This window comes from Felis catus, chromosome A1 (genome assembly GCF_018350175.1).
Source record: "Felis catus isolate Fca126 chromosome A1, F.catus_Fca126_mat1.0, whole genome shotgun sequence".
NCBI lineage: Eukaryota > Metazoa > Chordata > Mammalia > Carnivora > Felidae > Felis > Felis catus.
This window is the reverse complement of record NC_058368.1, coordinates 42,600,810-42,617,726: the sequence shown is the minus strand read 5'-3', so window position 1 is coordinate 42,617,726 and position 16,917 is coordinate 42,600,810. Positions and strand designations below refer to the sequence as shown.

At 33.3% G+C, this 16,917-nt stretch overlaps 1 protein-coding gene across 12 annotated transcripts in view; it reads left to right on the top strand.

Moving 5' to 3' along the window:
* The window catches only part of PCDH9 (protocadherin 9), a 918,758-nt gene that overhangs the window by 10,825 nt on the left and 891,016 nt on the right, over window positions 1-16,917 (top strand). Inside the window, exon 3 of one of the 12 annotated variants that reach the window (XM_019827798.3) lies at window positions 5,822-6,959. The exons of the other annotated variants lie outside the window; for them this stretch is intronic. Coding sequence (XP_019683357.2) covers window positions 5,822-5,968 — 147 coding nt within the window. The 3' untranslated portion in view covers window positions 5,969-6,959. Of the gene's footprint in view, window positions 1-5,821; window positions 6,960-16,917 lie in introns of those variants that run through there. 12 annotated transcript variants of the gene reach the window in all.

The window sequence follows — 16,917 nt, the reverse complement described above, 5'->3', positions numbered from 1 at the left end:
CACCCTTTGTATTAGTTAGGACCCCCTGAATCTGCATCAGATCAGGGAAAAAAATCCAAATGTAGAAATAAGATTTCTCATGTACATTAGGAGATAGGCTGTGCTGTTTAGGATTTCATCAGTTATTTCAGATAGCTGTTAAATCTGTCAAACATTTCATTTGGAAAGGAACACATGCTTTTTACCTTTGTTTGATACAAACCTATTGGGCTGTCAGTCATCAGAAACATAGAACAAGAAAGACATATTGCTATGATTGACATTTTGGTTTTGATTTATATTCTTTTTTCCCTAAGTCAAGATTCATTGAAATGGAAGTTCATTAAGTAAGTTAAACAACTACCCTTCCTTAATGGTAAAGGGTGATGGCAGGAATAAAGTGGGAAAACAATCCATATTTACTCTCTCACTCACATTTTGTCCTCTAGACAGTTTGTATCCTATAGATAAGAATAGTACTGGAATTAGTAGAAATTTCTGAGCCATGATATGATTTTAAGGCATTCAGAACTTGAAGTCATTGATTAGGGATAGGTTTTTCCATACTTCTCTGTTATTTACATTACTTAAATATTTCCCCAATTTTAACAGTCCAATCGATTACTGGTCCATCAGCACATATCACATTTAAAATGATGGACTTGGGACCATTTGTACAGTTGGGGGTGGTGAAGATATAAGCACAATTTGAGGGGCATATTTGATTAATTCTTTCTAGTCATGTTATACTCATTATTCCAGAATTTGTTAACAAGTGAACTTATCTTTTCTTAAAAGGATTCTATTACAGCCTCAGCATTCATTCATTTATATAGATTTTTAATTATGTGGGCTGCAAGGAGGTGGAAATTGGGTTGATTTTACCATGTTTGTATAATATATTTTAACATTCTTCCACAATTTGTCTTTCTATCTGGCCATCTCTGCATTTTAGTATTACCCTGCTTTGTTAATATCCACTCTCTGGCCTTTTTCAGTCTGTTAGCAGTTGATTAAGAAATACTCTAATCCCTTCCAGGATATTGAGAAACTAATGGATTGCAGAGTATTTGGGTCTTTAAGCTTCAATTGTAAATGGTATGAAGAATTGTCATTGAGCTGATATTTGCATATATCTCTCCCAGTGCTAGTTACTTTGCCTCCTTTTTGTCCTCGTAATCTTCAGCTTTCATTCTAAGGATATTTATTTTGGTCGGAAATAAGCACGCCAGTGATAAAAATTTGGGATTCACCTCCAAATGAATGCCATCACAGACAGGGAAATTCTGGCACATTTTGCATAGATCTGTATGAACACAGTGAACCCTTCATAAGCTCTTAGATTGCAGGAAATCGGTACTGAAAATTAAGTGGGGTTTTAAAGATTTGCAAAGTAGAGAGCTTTGTATAATGCTGGTATTGCAGGTGCCTATTAAATATGAAGTAAAGGCTTTGTAATACAACCAGCTAACACATTTCCCTCCGCATTAGAGTGATTTATAGCCTAGAGAATTAGTCTTGCCTATTTTTTCCAAAAGCAGAAACATTGGATGTGTCTGAAAGAATAAAAATCTCAAACACATGCCTTGGAATAGACAGATTTACTTTTTGATGAATCTAGTTATTCCAAGTGGACAGTGCAGGCCTGCTCACACTTACCTTTGGTACCTCCGATGCCCGTGATCTGGCTTTCAACTCTTCCTGAGAAGAAACTCTCAGTTGTGTGTGTCGACTCTCCTCCAAAAGTAAATCAGATGAAAACCCTAGGTATCCATAAAACCATAGCATTACCATAATGAAGAGGGCTGGCTACTAAGTGAGTGCTTTGATCCTCATAGGAATTGATATTGAATCATTTCTCAAGCTGTATTTTTAGAATTCATCCTTGCTCCATTTGTAAATAGTGTGTGTGTGTGTGTGTGTAGCACGGCATCTCATTCCAGACATACGTGTATTTCAATATATTTACCTCATGACAGTGTTCAGTAAAATGCCTCGCAGTTCTTCAATACTTCACATGTTTGGCCCTGTTAGATATAAATCAGTGGAAAGAGCCACGTATATTTTTAAATGATTTTACAAATCCTATATTTTTGCCTACTAGAAAGAGCATATAATCCACATGCAGTACACAGTAGGTATGGTGGAGTTGCTGAGAATCTTCATAGATGATTGATTTTTAAAACAAAACTGTTTTTGTGCAAGACAATAGCAACCACAATTCAGGGAATGAGGTTTTTTAAATTTTTTTCCTCTTTAAACAAACCTCAATATGGAGAAGAATGGAGACACAGAAGGATATATAAAATGAAACCCTTTCTTTTATAGGAAGAAAATGTCTTCTGCTGACAGTAGTTCCATAGTAGATCTTTTCTTTGAGGAAAAAAAAAACAGTGCTTTTTTGGATTCGGAGGATACAACCAATCTGTGCCTCTGTGTGATAGCAGCTGCACGCTGAGGACTTTCAAATACACGGCTACACAGGATTCTGCAGGAAACTTTTTGTAGAAGGTGCAAGTGACAAATGGAGACAAAATGGAGTGAGTTCTGAGTTGTGAGTTGATGCCCTCCTGTGTCATATATTCATGTCATTGAACCAATTTTCACATTGGAAACCTAGAATCACAATAGCCTTACCTCTGTTTGTCAGCTGTAAACACACCTGCACTGGCAACTTTTCTTTCCTTCATTTCTTATCATTCACTAGGTGGATTATATTCATTTATGTTACTTAATATACATCTGCTTTCTTAAATTTCTTGATAGATTTTAAAATACACAGATAAGTTTCTTGATATATATACATATATATATGGATGGATGCATATATATATACATCCATCCATATATATGTATATATATATATACATCCATCCATATATATATATGTATATATATATACACATCCATATATATGTATGTATATACACATATATATATATATATATATATATATATATTGCTCAAGAACATCCCTAAGGTATCACAATACCCACAGTGTGTCCTTTCTTCCTAGAAATAGAAGATATCTATATTTTTTCCTTTGCAATTTTTAAAATTGAGGTTTTCTCACTGATACCATTTTCAAGGTGAAGATATAATGCTAAATTTAACTGTATGGATTAATGTTGCCATTCCTAATCTTCAAATTTTCAACATAAAAAAAGATGTCAAAATTTTATAAAAATAAATTCTTTTTGCTGCAGAATTGAAATGAGTATCAAAATTACATTAAGTTGTAGTAAAAACAGACAGTCGTTAGGATATTTTAGTTTGACATGAGCTCATTCTTGGTCTTGACAGCAAAATCTTCTGCCAAGCAGTGATGGCAAAATATGTTGAATTCATTGATTGATTTTTAAACATGGTAATAATTAAGCAAAATCATTTTGACACCTAAAGTCTCTGTTTTAGACAATTAAATTCTGCTTTAGCTAAGGTTATTGACTTCTGGATGGTACTGAAAGCAACACTCCTCAGGGTTTAAACTATTCCTGTAGGACCATCTGTTATTGGCAAGGCTGTGCATCCTCTCCAGCCAAAGCAGTATCAACCCCAGTCGTATATTCAGGATTGTTCAAAACATGGCCCTGGTTCCTCATGATCCTTCAGTCTCAATTGGTAATTCAGTTAAATCAAATACTGGTATATCATAATTTAAAACTTAATAATTAAGGAAACTGTAAGAAAGTTCTTTAGAGTAAGAGACTGAACCTTTCTTACCTTTGTATTTGCAAGACCAAATCTACAATGCCTAAGAGTGAACTTAGTAGGCATTCAGCAAATATTGACTTAGCCTGAGAGATAAGCTGATAATGGAATCATACTTTATGTATGTATAACAGTTCCATTGATTTCATTCCTATAACCATATAAAGAAGACAATCCATTCTTTATGTAGAAACTGAGATTCAGAAAATGTTGCTTGTTTGTTTGTTTTTTTTCCCAAGTAACATGGCTAAAGCCAATGGCTTTTATTTCCAATCCAGAGCCCTGCCTTTACACTGGTATTTCTTCCTTATGTGTGGCCTACTTTTACTTGTAAAACACTATTTTTAGGCTATATAGGCTATATATTAGTTTGAAACATTTTCTTCAGTAGGGATATAATTTCACTGGAAAGGATTGCAACCCATTTATATATTAAAAAAATAAATATATTACAGGGCAACTCAGTGTACCCAAAATTGTTCTTTACAGGTTACCTCTGAGTAAACCAACTCTAGATTACATTGAAATGTGGTAAGCATATGACACCCAAAGCACATCTGTATCCATTGCGGCTGTGACAGAGGGCAAAGGAATAAAGTATATGTGGAGAGTGAATGTTTGGTTTCAGCTGCTGTCCATATTTTCCTCTGTAACATCTTCGGCCTGATGACGAAAGCTCTAATTAGTTTGAAGAATTTTTTGTGGCTGAGGAGTCCTCGTGCTCTCCAATCTAAGAAATTATGATCTCCCTGACACCCTCCATTCATATTTCTGGAGGTCTAACTTACAGATGAGGAAGTATAGGCCTTGTTAGACTCTGCATTTTACCATTTTGATTTTTTAACAGTGAAGTACAATTAACACCTTTATATCATATATCAGCGTCTTGACTCAATGATTTCAGCATGTAGGACAGAGAGAAGCAGAAAATTAGAAAGCTGCTGATTCTGAGGTACATAAATACTCTTCTGTCACAAACAGATATCTCTGGTTTCCATTTTCTCCCTTATTCCACACCACTATGTTTGCCCATGATAACATTTTTTTTTCTTAAATTGGGATATAATGGGAAAAGAAAGGGTAAACTAAATAAACAGGGTCAGATTCCTTTGCCTCCTTATCAAAAATTTGTACTTATACCTTTCAATACTTAGATTGAGTCATTACCTCTAAACATAATGATCAATAGATTTACTTTGTTATCTGCTTGATAGGGACAGGTGTTTTAGAGGGAAAAAAGTTGTCACGTGAATGTTCCCTTAATAGATTTTTGAGTCATCTAGACATCACCCTAGAATCACGTATGAATTCTATAAAAAGAAGCAAAATAATAATTGAATAGTGACTAGAGCAGTGTCTAGCTACTATATTAATTTTGGAAAGATAAATTTGGTGTCTAAAAGAACTCACAGGATAGTTTCTCAAGACTCAAATGGGCCTTTGAGACTATTTGGCCTATTTAATTCTTTTTCTAGATGAAAAAAACTGAGACCCAAGAAGTAATTTGATATTTGGCGTAGGAAAAATAACTCCATGAAATGCTACTTAGAAACTGTGATATTGGGCACATCATTTAAATGTACCAGTTCTTTCTTTCCTTGTCTGTAAAATGAGTGTAATCATGCCTAATCCATAAGATTATCATGAGATTAAGTGAACGGGTACATGGATCCCTGTCAACGTCTGTTCCATGGTAGGCAGATACTTCAAAAAACCCCAAAAAACAAAACTACCTGCTTTTCTCTCTTTTGTCTTCAAGGATACCAGTTTGCCATTGACAGAGGTGAAGATTGCACTTAATGTGTGTCCTCTTAGTTTTGTTCTTGGTGCTTTTTTGGAATATGAGTTTTATGTCTTTTTAATAAGCATGTCAGCTGTTAATCTGCTTTTGGTTAATTTTTTTTTTTTTTTGGATATTTAGGATTTCTGAAAAGTTGGTCTTGTAACAGCATCTGAATAGTACAGACAGGATCCTATGTTTTCTTTTGAACTTAGTCCCTATTGTGCCACATTTATTAATTGCTTTATCTTTCATTTTGAGTATTTCGCCATTTTCATTCACATGTTGTATTTAAAATTATTCTGCTTTTAGCGTTTGTTATTAATTCACTTCCCTGTTGATTACCCATAGGAACTCCACCCGTCTGGGGATTTTCACCTTATACATCACTTCTATTACAAAACAACATATAAGAGAGAGAATCTGTTTCACAGTCAGTACTTAACACAGCTGGAACCATTTGAAACCTGCTGGGTTTTGCTTCCAATTATTCCATAGACTAGAAAGCATCTCCGTTGAAGTAGTGACATCCATGGTGTAATCAAACTAGTTAAAATGCCTTGGAGTATATGGATCATATTTCTGGGATTCATCAAATGTAAGCCAGAAGCATAATAACCAATAGTTTTTTTTCTTTCTTATTTTAAAATACCATATTCACTTATAAATGAGTTTTTAATGTTTGAATATGCAAGTTTATAACATTTGAGTATATGGGTGACATAATAACATAAATGAGACCCAACAAATAAAAATATAACACAATATGATAGTATCTGAAAAAATACCTTTTCTTAATATACCAGAGGTCAAAATCATTGCCTTATGGTAGCTTAGCTGAAATCATCAAGACAAAGTTATTGATTTGGATTTGGAGCAGAATGTAGTGGGGATTTGTTACTAATTCAATTAACTTGATCAACTAAATAAGTAGATATAGCCAATTTTTAGTAGGCCTCAATGTAACTAGGATTGTAGAAATTAAATTTTTCACTTCTTGACTGACCTTTACTACTTTCTCAGTGTGATAAAGTTATTTTTGTATTGGCCTTTTAGTTTAGTTCTAATTTTATATATAGACAGTGGCTAAGTAAGAAAAAAGGACTTTAGAACAAGAACAATATGAAAACTTATTCCTTGTGCTTGGAAAAATTGAATCAAACAGATATAACATGACACACTAGTGTGATTTCCTTTAGACTACTGCTTGTTTTATACTAAGATGTAATATACTAAGATAGTGAACAGAGCGGGGATATAGTATGAATATTACCTTGAGTATCAAACGTCATGGAGTTGTAAGGATTATAGCATGGCATTACAGATGTTCAGTAAATTTTACTTAATGTCACCATAAGGACAAACATGGAGATAATCAGGTAAAATGAAGGTAAATGGCAAGAATCAGGCTTCAAGGATTTAGATTCATTGCTTTTGTTAAAAAAAAAATTTAGTTTTCTCATGGCATCAAGCACATATAAATGTATACTAAACATGGCTAAATGTAAGTTAAGATGGCCACCATTATGTGTTGTCCATCTCATTGATAAACCTTTATTAACTCTTAGAATAGAGAGGTGATTGTACACCCCTGGAAGTATATATGAGTTTCAGTTCAGATAATGACCAAACACTTATTCTATGAAGAAAATTATATTTCTTGTACTGCAATTCTCACATCTCTCCTTATGTAAACAGGGTCCACTTGATTTTCTTATCTAGCAATGTGAAGGATTTTTTCTGCCTGGAACCCCTACTTGGGTATAAGCCTGACAACCAGACAATATCCAGCCTTATCACTGGACTATTAAACCATATTATATTTTCCTTAAGGGATACTAAAATGTATTCCAGAATTAATATCCTATAGTTTTAAATGTATGCTTTTTTAAGAATATTTTTTATCTTAAAAATACATAACTATGATTTTTCTTGCCAAAGACATCTACTGATATATACAAAAATTAATCTATATTTTTTTGTTAATTCTTTTATTCAACAGACATCTATTGTGTAACTTCAGTGGTCCTGAAACAGTGTTTGACAGTGGGAAGTTTTAAGAAAATAAGATATTTTATTTGCCTTAAAAGATTCCAGTGGGTTTTAAACACAATACTTTTTTTCTTGGAATTCCCTTACTTAAAATATGAGTTCTCTCTGTTTTAAATTGATGTCATCATTTCCCTGAAATATATTTTTTAAAGCCTTTTTTTTTTAAACTAGTGCTGGAGACTTGATCTTTCAGTAGGGTAATAAAATTCTAAGATCTATTACTTCAATTATAAGAATGCCACATTTAAATTTATCCTTTGGTTAATTTAGAGGGAAATACACTTTTTCATCCTTAAAATCACACTTCTTCCACAGGCAAAGGTGTTAATAAAATATAGTCGCAAGAAAACTTCATTTCTGTAACTCTGAGATTAGCATATTTGCCATATTAAAAATCACTTTAAAAACATGGCATACATTGATAATGTTGAGTAATAACCTTAGTTGAAGAAGACAGTGTTCTCTACAGATGGAGATCCACTTACACAGGGATCCATTTAGAAAAGGGTATTTTGAATCATGATATTCTGCAAAGCAGTGTTTCAACCTTCACCCTTTGAAAAGACATAAGCATAAGTGGAACAGAGATGTTAAACTCTGGCCAGAATAAATGTTTGGTTTAATTGGTTTTTACCTCCAGATGGTTATGATTTGGGCAAGTCCATTTTCTTTATGAATATTTATCACAATATTTCAAGGAATCGATGCAATAAAATACTAAAAACTAGAGACCTTTATTATATATATATACATACATACATATATATACATATATACATATATATATGTATATATATACACATATATATGTATATATATACACATATATATACACATATACATATATACATATATATACATATATATATGTATATATATACACATATATATACACATATATATGTATATATATATACACATATATATGTGTATATATATATACATATATATGTGTATATATATATATATATATATTATTTCTTAAATTGAGAAACATTCATATCCTAAAAATTTGGTTTCCTTTAATCACAGAGGAAAATGTCATAATTGAGCTTTACATTTCAGGCAAGACAGACTATGTTATTTTTAACTGTAATCATTTCTCAAACTAATTTGCATATGGATGATGTTTATATGAGCAGGTCATTTTGAAATTTTAACATAGCATTTAAATGCTATGGTGGTTTTTTTTGAAAAATAATGCACTTAATGCCTCACCTGCACTTTTTTGTGCAGACATTTTTTAAGATAAATTTTTACTTCCAGCAAATGTACTATTTTAATTGCAGTTAGGCTTCAGTGATAACCATCAAGCTGGTGCCTAACTCCAGAAAGATCTTTCCAACTGTTCTGTGGATACTTAGGCAACTATCTCTAAGTAATTATGATAATGTAAATGAGCTACAAAATTGAAACCTGGTAAAATATGATATACCTTAGAAATAAAATGTGTAATGGCACTTAAATATACTGATTAAAATATAAGCAATTTGGGGGGAAATAATAAATGTATTGCTATGACCCACCATATAACTAATGTAATCCATTTTCAGTGTGAAAATATGGACAGTTAGGTAAGCTAATTTCAAACCAAGAAACAGGATAGATTAAGCTTAGGATAACAGATACATTTAAACAAAGGTTGGTGTGGAAATCACATGAGTGTTACTCTGTTGGCAGTAAGTAATTTCCATACACAATTAGAAATGTGTCAATCTCATCATTACAGTGATTGTTGACTTGGTGTTTTTACCCAGTTTTAATTTCTTATTATGATTTTTGGAAGTGACTATGCATTGCTTTACCAAAGAAAATGAACCAGTAGGGGTTATTAAAATAAACAGATTTTCCAATTTTCAAAACTTTGGTATTTCTTACTAATTTTTGGCAATAGTCCTATCTATCCAAAACCACTTATACTTGGCTGAAGTTTCACTTAACATCTTAAGAATTAGATTTTCTCATCTGAAAATTAGATCATTGGATTCAGCCTTTTTTTTTCATTTTTATTAAAAATTGAACTATGTCTTTAATTAATAACTTAGTCATCCTTTTTGGCAGACTTACTCATACTACCCAACATCTGTCTGGCCTATTTCTTTTTATCATTTGATACATGTTCAAACAGTGCAAATCAATGTTGACATTGACTCATGAAAAACAATTACAAAATAAACCCTGTGGTTCAGTCTCTCCTGACAATGAACAATTTGCAATATCCCCATTGTATGATCTGTTGTCACTCTCTTGCCTTAGTGTTGATAACAGAGCACTGCCTTTATCTTCTTTGTCTCTGCCTGATTAATTTTTCCCTTCTGAACTAGAAAATTAACTTTTTCCTCCTAAATAAAAAAATCACAAAACAGAAGGACTCTAAAATCTGAAGCAGATTATTGGTGTTTATAATTTGATTAGGAAATTATCCACTTGAAATAGTACGTAGCTACCCTATTTTTGTCAGTAATATTACTCTGTTTTTTTTTTCTGTAGTAAAGCATGAAGATGAATTTAGTACTTTAACTATTGTGAATATTGGAGACACATAGTTTTGGGATAATGTGTAAATATAATTTTTGAAAAGTCAAACTGGTCATTTGGATTGCTGGTGTTTATTATCAGGATGTGTCTTAGAAAAGCTAATTAATGCTTGTTGTTTTCATTGGCAGCCTGTTCATTCAAAGACAAAATAGAGTTAAACTGAAGAAATAATGTAAATAATCAGAACTGTCAATCTGCTGAAGGAAAATCAAGTTTGGGATTAAAAGGACTGAATTGCAAATTAGCTGAAATAGCCCCCAAATATGCCACCTGAATGTCAAACAGCAAGTGCTATTTGCTTACAGGTACATAAATTGGAGCTATGTTTTGCCACAACAGAGCAGCCTACCATATTCTCTCCAGAACAATGCAGAAACAGGGCCTTTCAGGATGGTTCTGAAACCTGGACAGTAGCCCAGGAGTGCTTATTTTTATATCTACTACCTCAGTGATTTCTGAACCATTTGCTTACATTTATCATGACTTACTGCACTGTGCTCTGTCAAATTATGAAAACTTCAGGAAAGAGCAATTCTATCAGGATTTTGGTGGAGGTACTACCAAAAACAAACAAACAATTTTACACTGTAGGTGGATGGGTTTAGGAGTTGACAAAGATGGAGGAAGTACAGTTCTAGGAATGCCACATAGTGGCCACAAGACACGTTTGTTTTTGTTTTTCGTATTAGGCAACCTTATCCCACTGCTCACATCTTGAATGTGCAGCAAGAGAGATGCCTTTCTTAACCATATGGCTATATGGACCTGATATTTTAAAAATATTCCTTCCATGGATATAAGGTCCATGGATATAAGGAAGTTATTTAAAATAAAACCCCCAAACTACTTAATGTTACTAATGCAGGCAGCAACAAATTATGAAGAATCTAAAAGTAATATAAAACAAAACAAAAAACTACATAGATTAGTGTCAAATGAGTACTCTATGATTTTTGCCTAAGAGGCGTCTTAGCTATTTTGAGCAGTAATTGATGGAATGAGATGTAAACAGTCACTGGCAAGGTGAGAAGCTGGACAGGCTAAGTCTTAAAATCCTGTGAGTTTAGGGAGCGTTGTCAGTGTGAGCCATTCTGTGGACAATACAGTGAATCACAGCTATATGATTAATCAGATCAGTCCTCTATTCTAAAGTACAAAGAGAATGGTGTGTTGGCATCTGATTTGGAATTGAATGCTTGTATATTAATGAATTTGTGTAGACTGTGCCCTCCAATGTTTTGCCTGGAAAAGAAATTCATTAGGAATTTGGACAAAAGCAACATGAGATAACCATAATAGAGCTGGAGCAACCTGTATCGAGGAAAAGCTAACATTAAGAAGAAGAATGAACTCCTTAATCCTAATAGTATGTTATTGAGGTTGAAACTAATTATTGAGTACTTTAACATGACTAGTTATTGCTTTATTACTAAAAAAATATAAACATGCTTTAAGCGTATATGAAAGTAACTGGTCAAAATAAACCACAGTAATTTCAGTGAAATAGCAAGCAGTTTCACAGGAGAAATGGGGGGCATTTGGGGCTCTGAAAGAGATCACAATATTCACTTTGGCACCATTATCCCTTTGTTTCTAAAACGTAGTTTACAGTGCTTTGAAACTAGATTTCCAACACCAAACAATGATAATAGCCAACATTTACTTGAGAATTCACTGTGTGCCTGGCATTCTTCTCAACACTTTACATGTATTAACTACTTAAATAGGAACAGTGACCTTGTGAGTCAGGTACTATTATTAATATCTCTTTTATAGCTGAGATGAAGTTAAATGATTTGCTTAAGGTCACAGTTCCTGTAAGTGAAGAGTAGTCCAGGACTTGAACCCTCCCAGTGTTCTACCAGAGGCTTTGCTCGTAGTTGCTAGGCAATACTGCCTCTTGATTGCACTTTAAGTTAAAAAGATGAAATTGTGGTGCATCACCAAGAGTCAGTTGTGCCAAAAATAAATTCTTTGTATGAAGGCAAAAAAGGATAAAGTCTACTGTGTTTTGTTTTTAATTCCTTTCACATACGCATTTTGCCGTTGAGCACATGGCACGGTGATGCAACTGTACCTGGGGCTTGTGCACTTCTTTCCAGGTTGCAGTGAACCTTCACAGGCAGTAGGTAGGAAGAGTAGGAAGAGCATTTGTATCTTTTAGGCAGTAGGATTCTGAATGCTTTTCACAAACAGTGGATTTTAGCAATGAATTTAAAACATTCTGCTAAGCTCAAAATAGAACAAGAGTTTTTTGATTATCCTCTTTTTAAACTACTCATATCTGATAAGAAGGCATGGAGAAGAGGGGGAGGTCAAACCATAATGATAACAAAAAGATCTTTCTTCTCCCCATAGATTAGAATGATGCTTTCTGACTTAAACAAAAAATTTTATTCCAGCCCCTGTTTCTGCATGGGTCAGAAATATCAACCACCGTCCACCTCTGCACAAAGGAGCCAGCTAACATCAGCACGGGCCTTCTCCCAACCTATTTCTAATGTACTGAGGGAACACATCCTCGAGTCTATTTAGAAACATGCATATAAGTTATTGTTTATTCAATTTTAACCATTTTCTTGCTTAGGTTTTTCAGATTTATCACCCACAACCCCCAAAATTATCCATTAATTTTATATAGTTTGATAAATACACCATATTTCATTACTGGCTTAATACCTCCTTGCTTACAACTCTAACAATAGATGGTAAACACTTGTCAACCTCCTATTGGACTTTTAAGATCCCTCTGAAGTCTGAGAACTGGGGAGAATGATTTCAGCCCTATAGTCAAATAGAATTTCTTTATCATTGATTCTTATAAAGGATGCATTATGATAAAACTTCTAAGGAAGTTGCAGTTCTGAGGTACATTTGAAGGTTAAAATGAAATACTGAGGTGTTAGGCATACACAGCTTCCCTTATTCCATTTGGCAAAGGAAATCGATTCTGGGTACAACCTGCTAAACTTTCTGTCCATTGTGTCCAGTGCATGTGGATCATTGAGTAGCTTTCATGAATGCTATTTTTATTTAGAACATAAATACTGTCACATTCCCAAAGAATACAAAAATTAGCTCTTTGAAAAAGTTTGATATGAGACAAGCAGATTGACTTATCCTTTTAAAACCCTATAGTTTTGAAACTTGCATCACTTACATTATGATTTTGTGGCCTCAGTTATTATTTAAGGTTTAGTATGATTTGGGGGCAGCAGGTTTTTCTTGATGACCCTTACTAATAAGCTTTAACTGGCAGAAAATTTTCAATTACTCTAATTAAAGAGCAGAATTGAACATGTTGACCGAAGATTCCATGTTGCTAATTAGAAAACAAGAAGCTGGTAGGGGCATACTTTTAGATCAACCATTGGTGTAAGAAACTTAAGTTTATCTGTTAATATTTCAGTGAACTAGAGTGGCAAGATTTCTTTAAATTATTAAGGTGAGATATTGGAAAAACATAATTCTCAGATGTGAACTCAAAGGCATACAGGCAGGTTACTTTGAACTCAATAACATGTAAGGATAGAAATCAATTTGTGGTAGGGCTGTGAGGAATGATTTTTGTATGTCTGTTTAAAGAGTCACTTTTAGAGAAGTAATCTTTTTTTTTTTAAATTACAGTTTTTTGATGTAACTCATGTTCAATGAGACCAAACATAAAAGCAAACACTTTTAGTCATCTCTATTTATCAGGTTTTGGTAGAAGACTGCCAGACTGTTTTGGTTTTACAATAGGTTACAGTCTTATGATAAAGTTCCAAGATGGGGTTTGGAAACTATAATCCTGGCGTGCAGACATGAATATAGTGGTTTAACATAATGTGTTGCGTTAGCTTTCTAGAAGACTTAAAATATGGCTGGAGTTCTTCTGTATTTAGAAACTAAACAGACAAGGCCTTGTGAGAAACTAAATTAATTTTGCATTGACATTCTCGGTGTTGGTGATAATTTGTAGTAACATTATGCCTATTGGTTATGATTGTGAATCAGAAGCTCCATCCAAATGGACATTACAAGAGCCAAATTTAATAGTCTTACTATCGGAAATTTCTGCCTTAAGGAGAGCAGAGGCTCTCCAGCATGTACTTTGTTTTCTGCCTCCATAATTATGTATTAATATACATCAACTCTTGGAAGTTGAGGAAGGACATGAGAGGAATAATGGAACTGGACAACATTATAGTAGTGGGATAAAAGTTCTGTAGTGGTTTTTCTGCAGGGAGGTAGTAGAAAAGGCACATGGACACCAACTCCTAGCCTTTGCACATTCAGAATTTCAAGAAAACGAATAAAAAGAAAAGTAGAAAACAGTTATGTAACTTAAGCTGATGCGTTTTTGCTCATCAAATAATTTTTCACAAGTATCAAGAATTGATTCAACAAAGAGGCCTGATAGTCTATGTATTGTATGCTTTTGTCCTTTTAATTACAACCACTTTTATCTCTTAAAAATATTCACTGGAAAGGTATGCTTAGCCTGACCGTAATAAGAAAACTAGATACAATGATTATATGCATCTATATACCCATATACATATTGCTGTATAAATTGTCTGAAGTGAAGAGATTTTTCCATACCTTACCAAAAGTTTTAATAAAAATATTTTGACTATAATCTATTGAAGGCTTCCTTCAGCTCTTTTTTCAGCTACAAACTTATCTATGATAGTGGTAGAATTATGGCAATATACTGTTGACCCTTGAACAACATGGGTTTGAACTGGCTCAGATCCACTTACATGTGGATTTTTTTTTTTACCAGATACAGTACAGTAAACTTCTTTCCTCTTATTATTTTCTTAACACTTTCTTTTCTGTAGCCCGTATTGTAATAATATGGTATATAATACATAGACAACATACGTGTTAATCAACTGTTTACATTTTCAGTAGGGCTTCCAGGAAACAGTAGGCTATTAAGATTTGGGGGAGTCAAAAGTTATGCACAGATTTTTGACCGTGTCCCTAACCACCGTGTTGTTCAAGCATTAAATGCCTTCTGCTAAGGCTGTGTGTTTTTTCAAGTTATCTGAGAACTTTTCAGTTGTTTTTATTGCAAATCGATTGTGTGTCTTAATAAAATTACTGTTTTGATTTGGCAAGCTCTTGAATATATTTTTACATAGATTTCTGATGGGAGTGCTAATCTGTAGATTTTTGAGTGTGATTCTTTGGAGAGGATTAATGGAACTGGACAACATTACAGTAGTAGAGTAAAAGTTCTGTAGTGGTTTTTCTTCAGTGATGTGGTAGAAAAAGCAAATGGACACCAATTCCTAATTGGAGATATCTTCTCAGTAGATATCTCTATTGCATGCATTTGATTTTTTTAAACCACAAAATGTATATGAATGCTGTGCATGGATTGACAGAAGTGAACTATAGCAACATGAAAATAACTTATTTGGTACCACTTATAGATCAGGCAATGGACTCTAGCAATTCACAGTATTTTTTTAAAGCTTTTAAAAATTAAGTCTTATAATGATAATTATTAAAGCCAGAAGGATCAGAAATATGCTGAATATAAGATCATTTATAAAAAATAAGTCCCAAATTTGATAATCATATGACATTTGAGGTGATTATGGGTGAGTTTTTGATATACAGGGTGGCATTAAAGTAGAAATATAGTCTATGGACCATAGTAATGGAGTTCCAGATATAGATAAATGAGATGACTGTCTTTAAACTTTCAATAAATTTGTTACCTAATTTAGGGATATTTGGAGCCTATGAGCCCTTATTTATGTTTATTTAACTTCAAAAAATTAAGAAAGAATTAAGGAATTATTTAGTTTCTAACATTCTGAGAGAGTGGCCAAGAGACTGGAAATGTCTTCTCTTAGTGTGAATGTAGTTAAACAAATCATTGCTATGCTACCGTCCAGCTCTTAAAGTGCAAAGTGTTGAGAAGACATAGCAATTTGCTTAATTAACCCCTGTTCTTTTTACAGGGCAAGAAATAAAATTACTCTTTGGCAATCACATGTTACTTGAATTATATTTAATCTTGTGTTAACCTGAAAACATACCAGCACACTCACACACACAACCCCTAATGCAAATATGGACAGAAGGAATCCCCCCATCATAAACCAGTATATTTCTTTCTAACATACAAACAATGTTAATAGCTCTGATGGAAAAAAATAAGGTGCCATAGTTAGTAAGGCAGAGCTCATGTTTTAGAGGTTTATGGCCTAAAAGTAGATAAATCTGCATTTGTGTGTTTCCTCTACCCGGCTCCCTAATATCAACTGACTTCTTGCAGAAAATGTATATGCTTTTCATTCTGACCAATAAAAGGCAACTTGGTGAGTTATAGAGATTGACTGGGTGCTTGACATGTGGTGCTGCTCCAATAAAACAGTAGGCAATTGGTACTGGGGAGGTTTAGAAGAATTTAACTTGTCTTGCTTGTTTTTAGATATGTTGATATCCTAATATTCTAAAAATATAATAATGCAAGTTTAGTTCACATACAATAGGTTTCCTTATATTGCTTTTGTAGTTCAAGTGTAAAAAAAGAAAAAAACTGATAATGTGCTCCTAGTCATTCTATAATTGTGTTCTGATATTACCAGGCAGTTTTTGTAGACATAGTCAGATAAGCACATTGTTCATTATGTAAATGCAAAATGCATCTTTTCAATCATTATTGCCTAAGTAATTTTTAGAGAATGACCATTGAGTTGTCCATCTTCCCACTTCACCACTCTAAGGCAGGTGGATATGTTTGATTCCTTTTCCATTCTTTTATTATTAAAAGAACCTTAGGGAAAATAAAACATTTGTTTCCAATTAAAAAAAACCCTGGTAATTATGTTGTTTTACTTCTGCAAAATAGC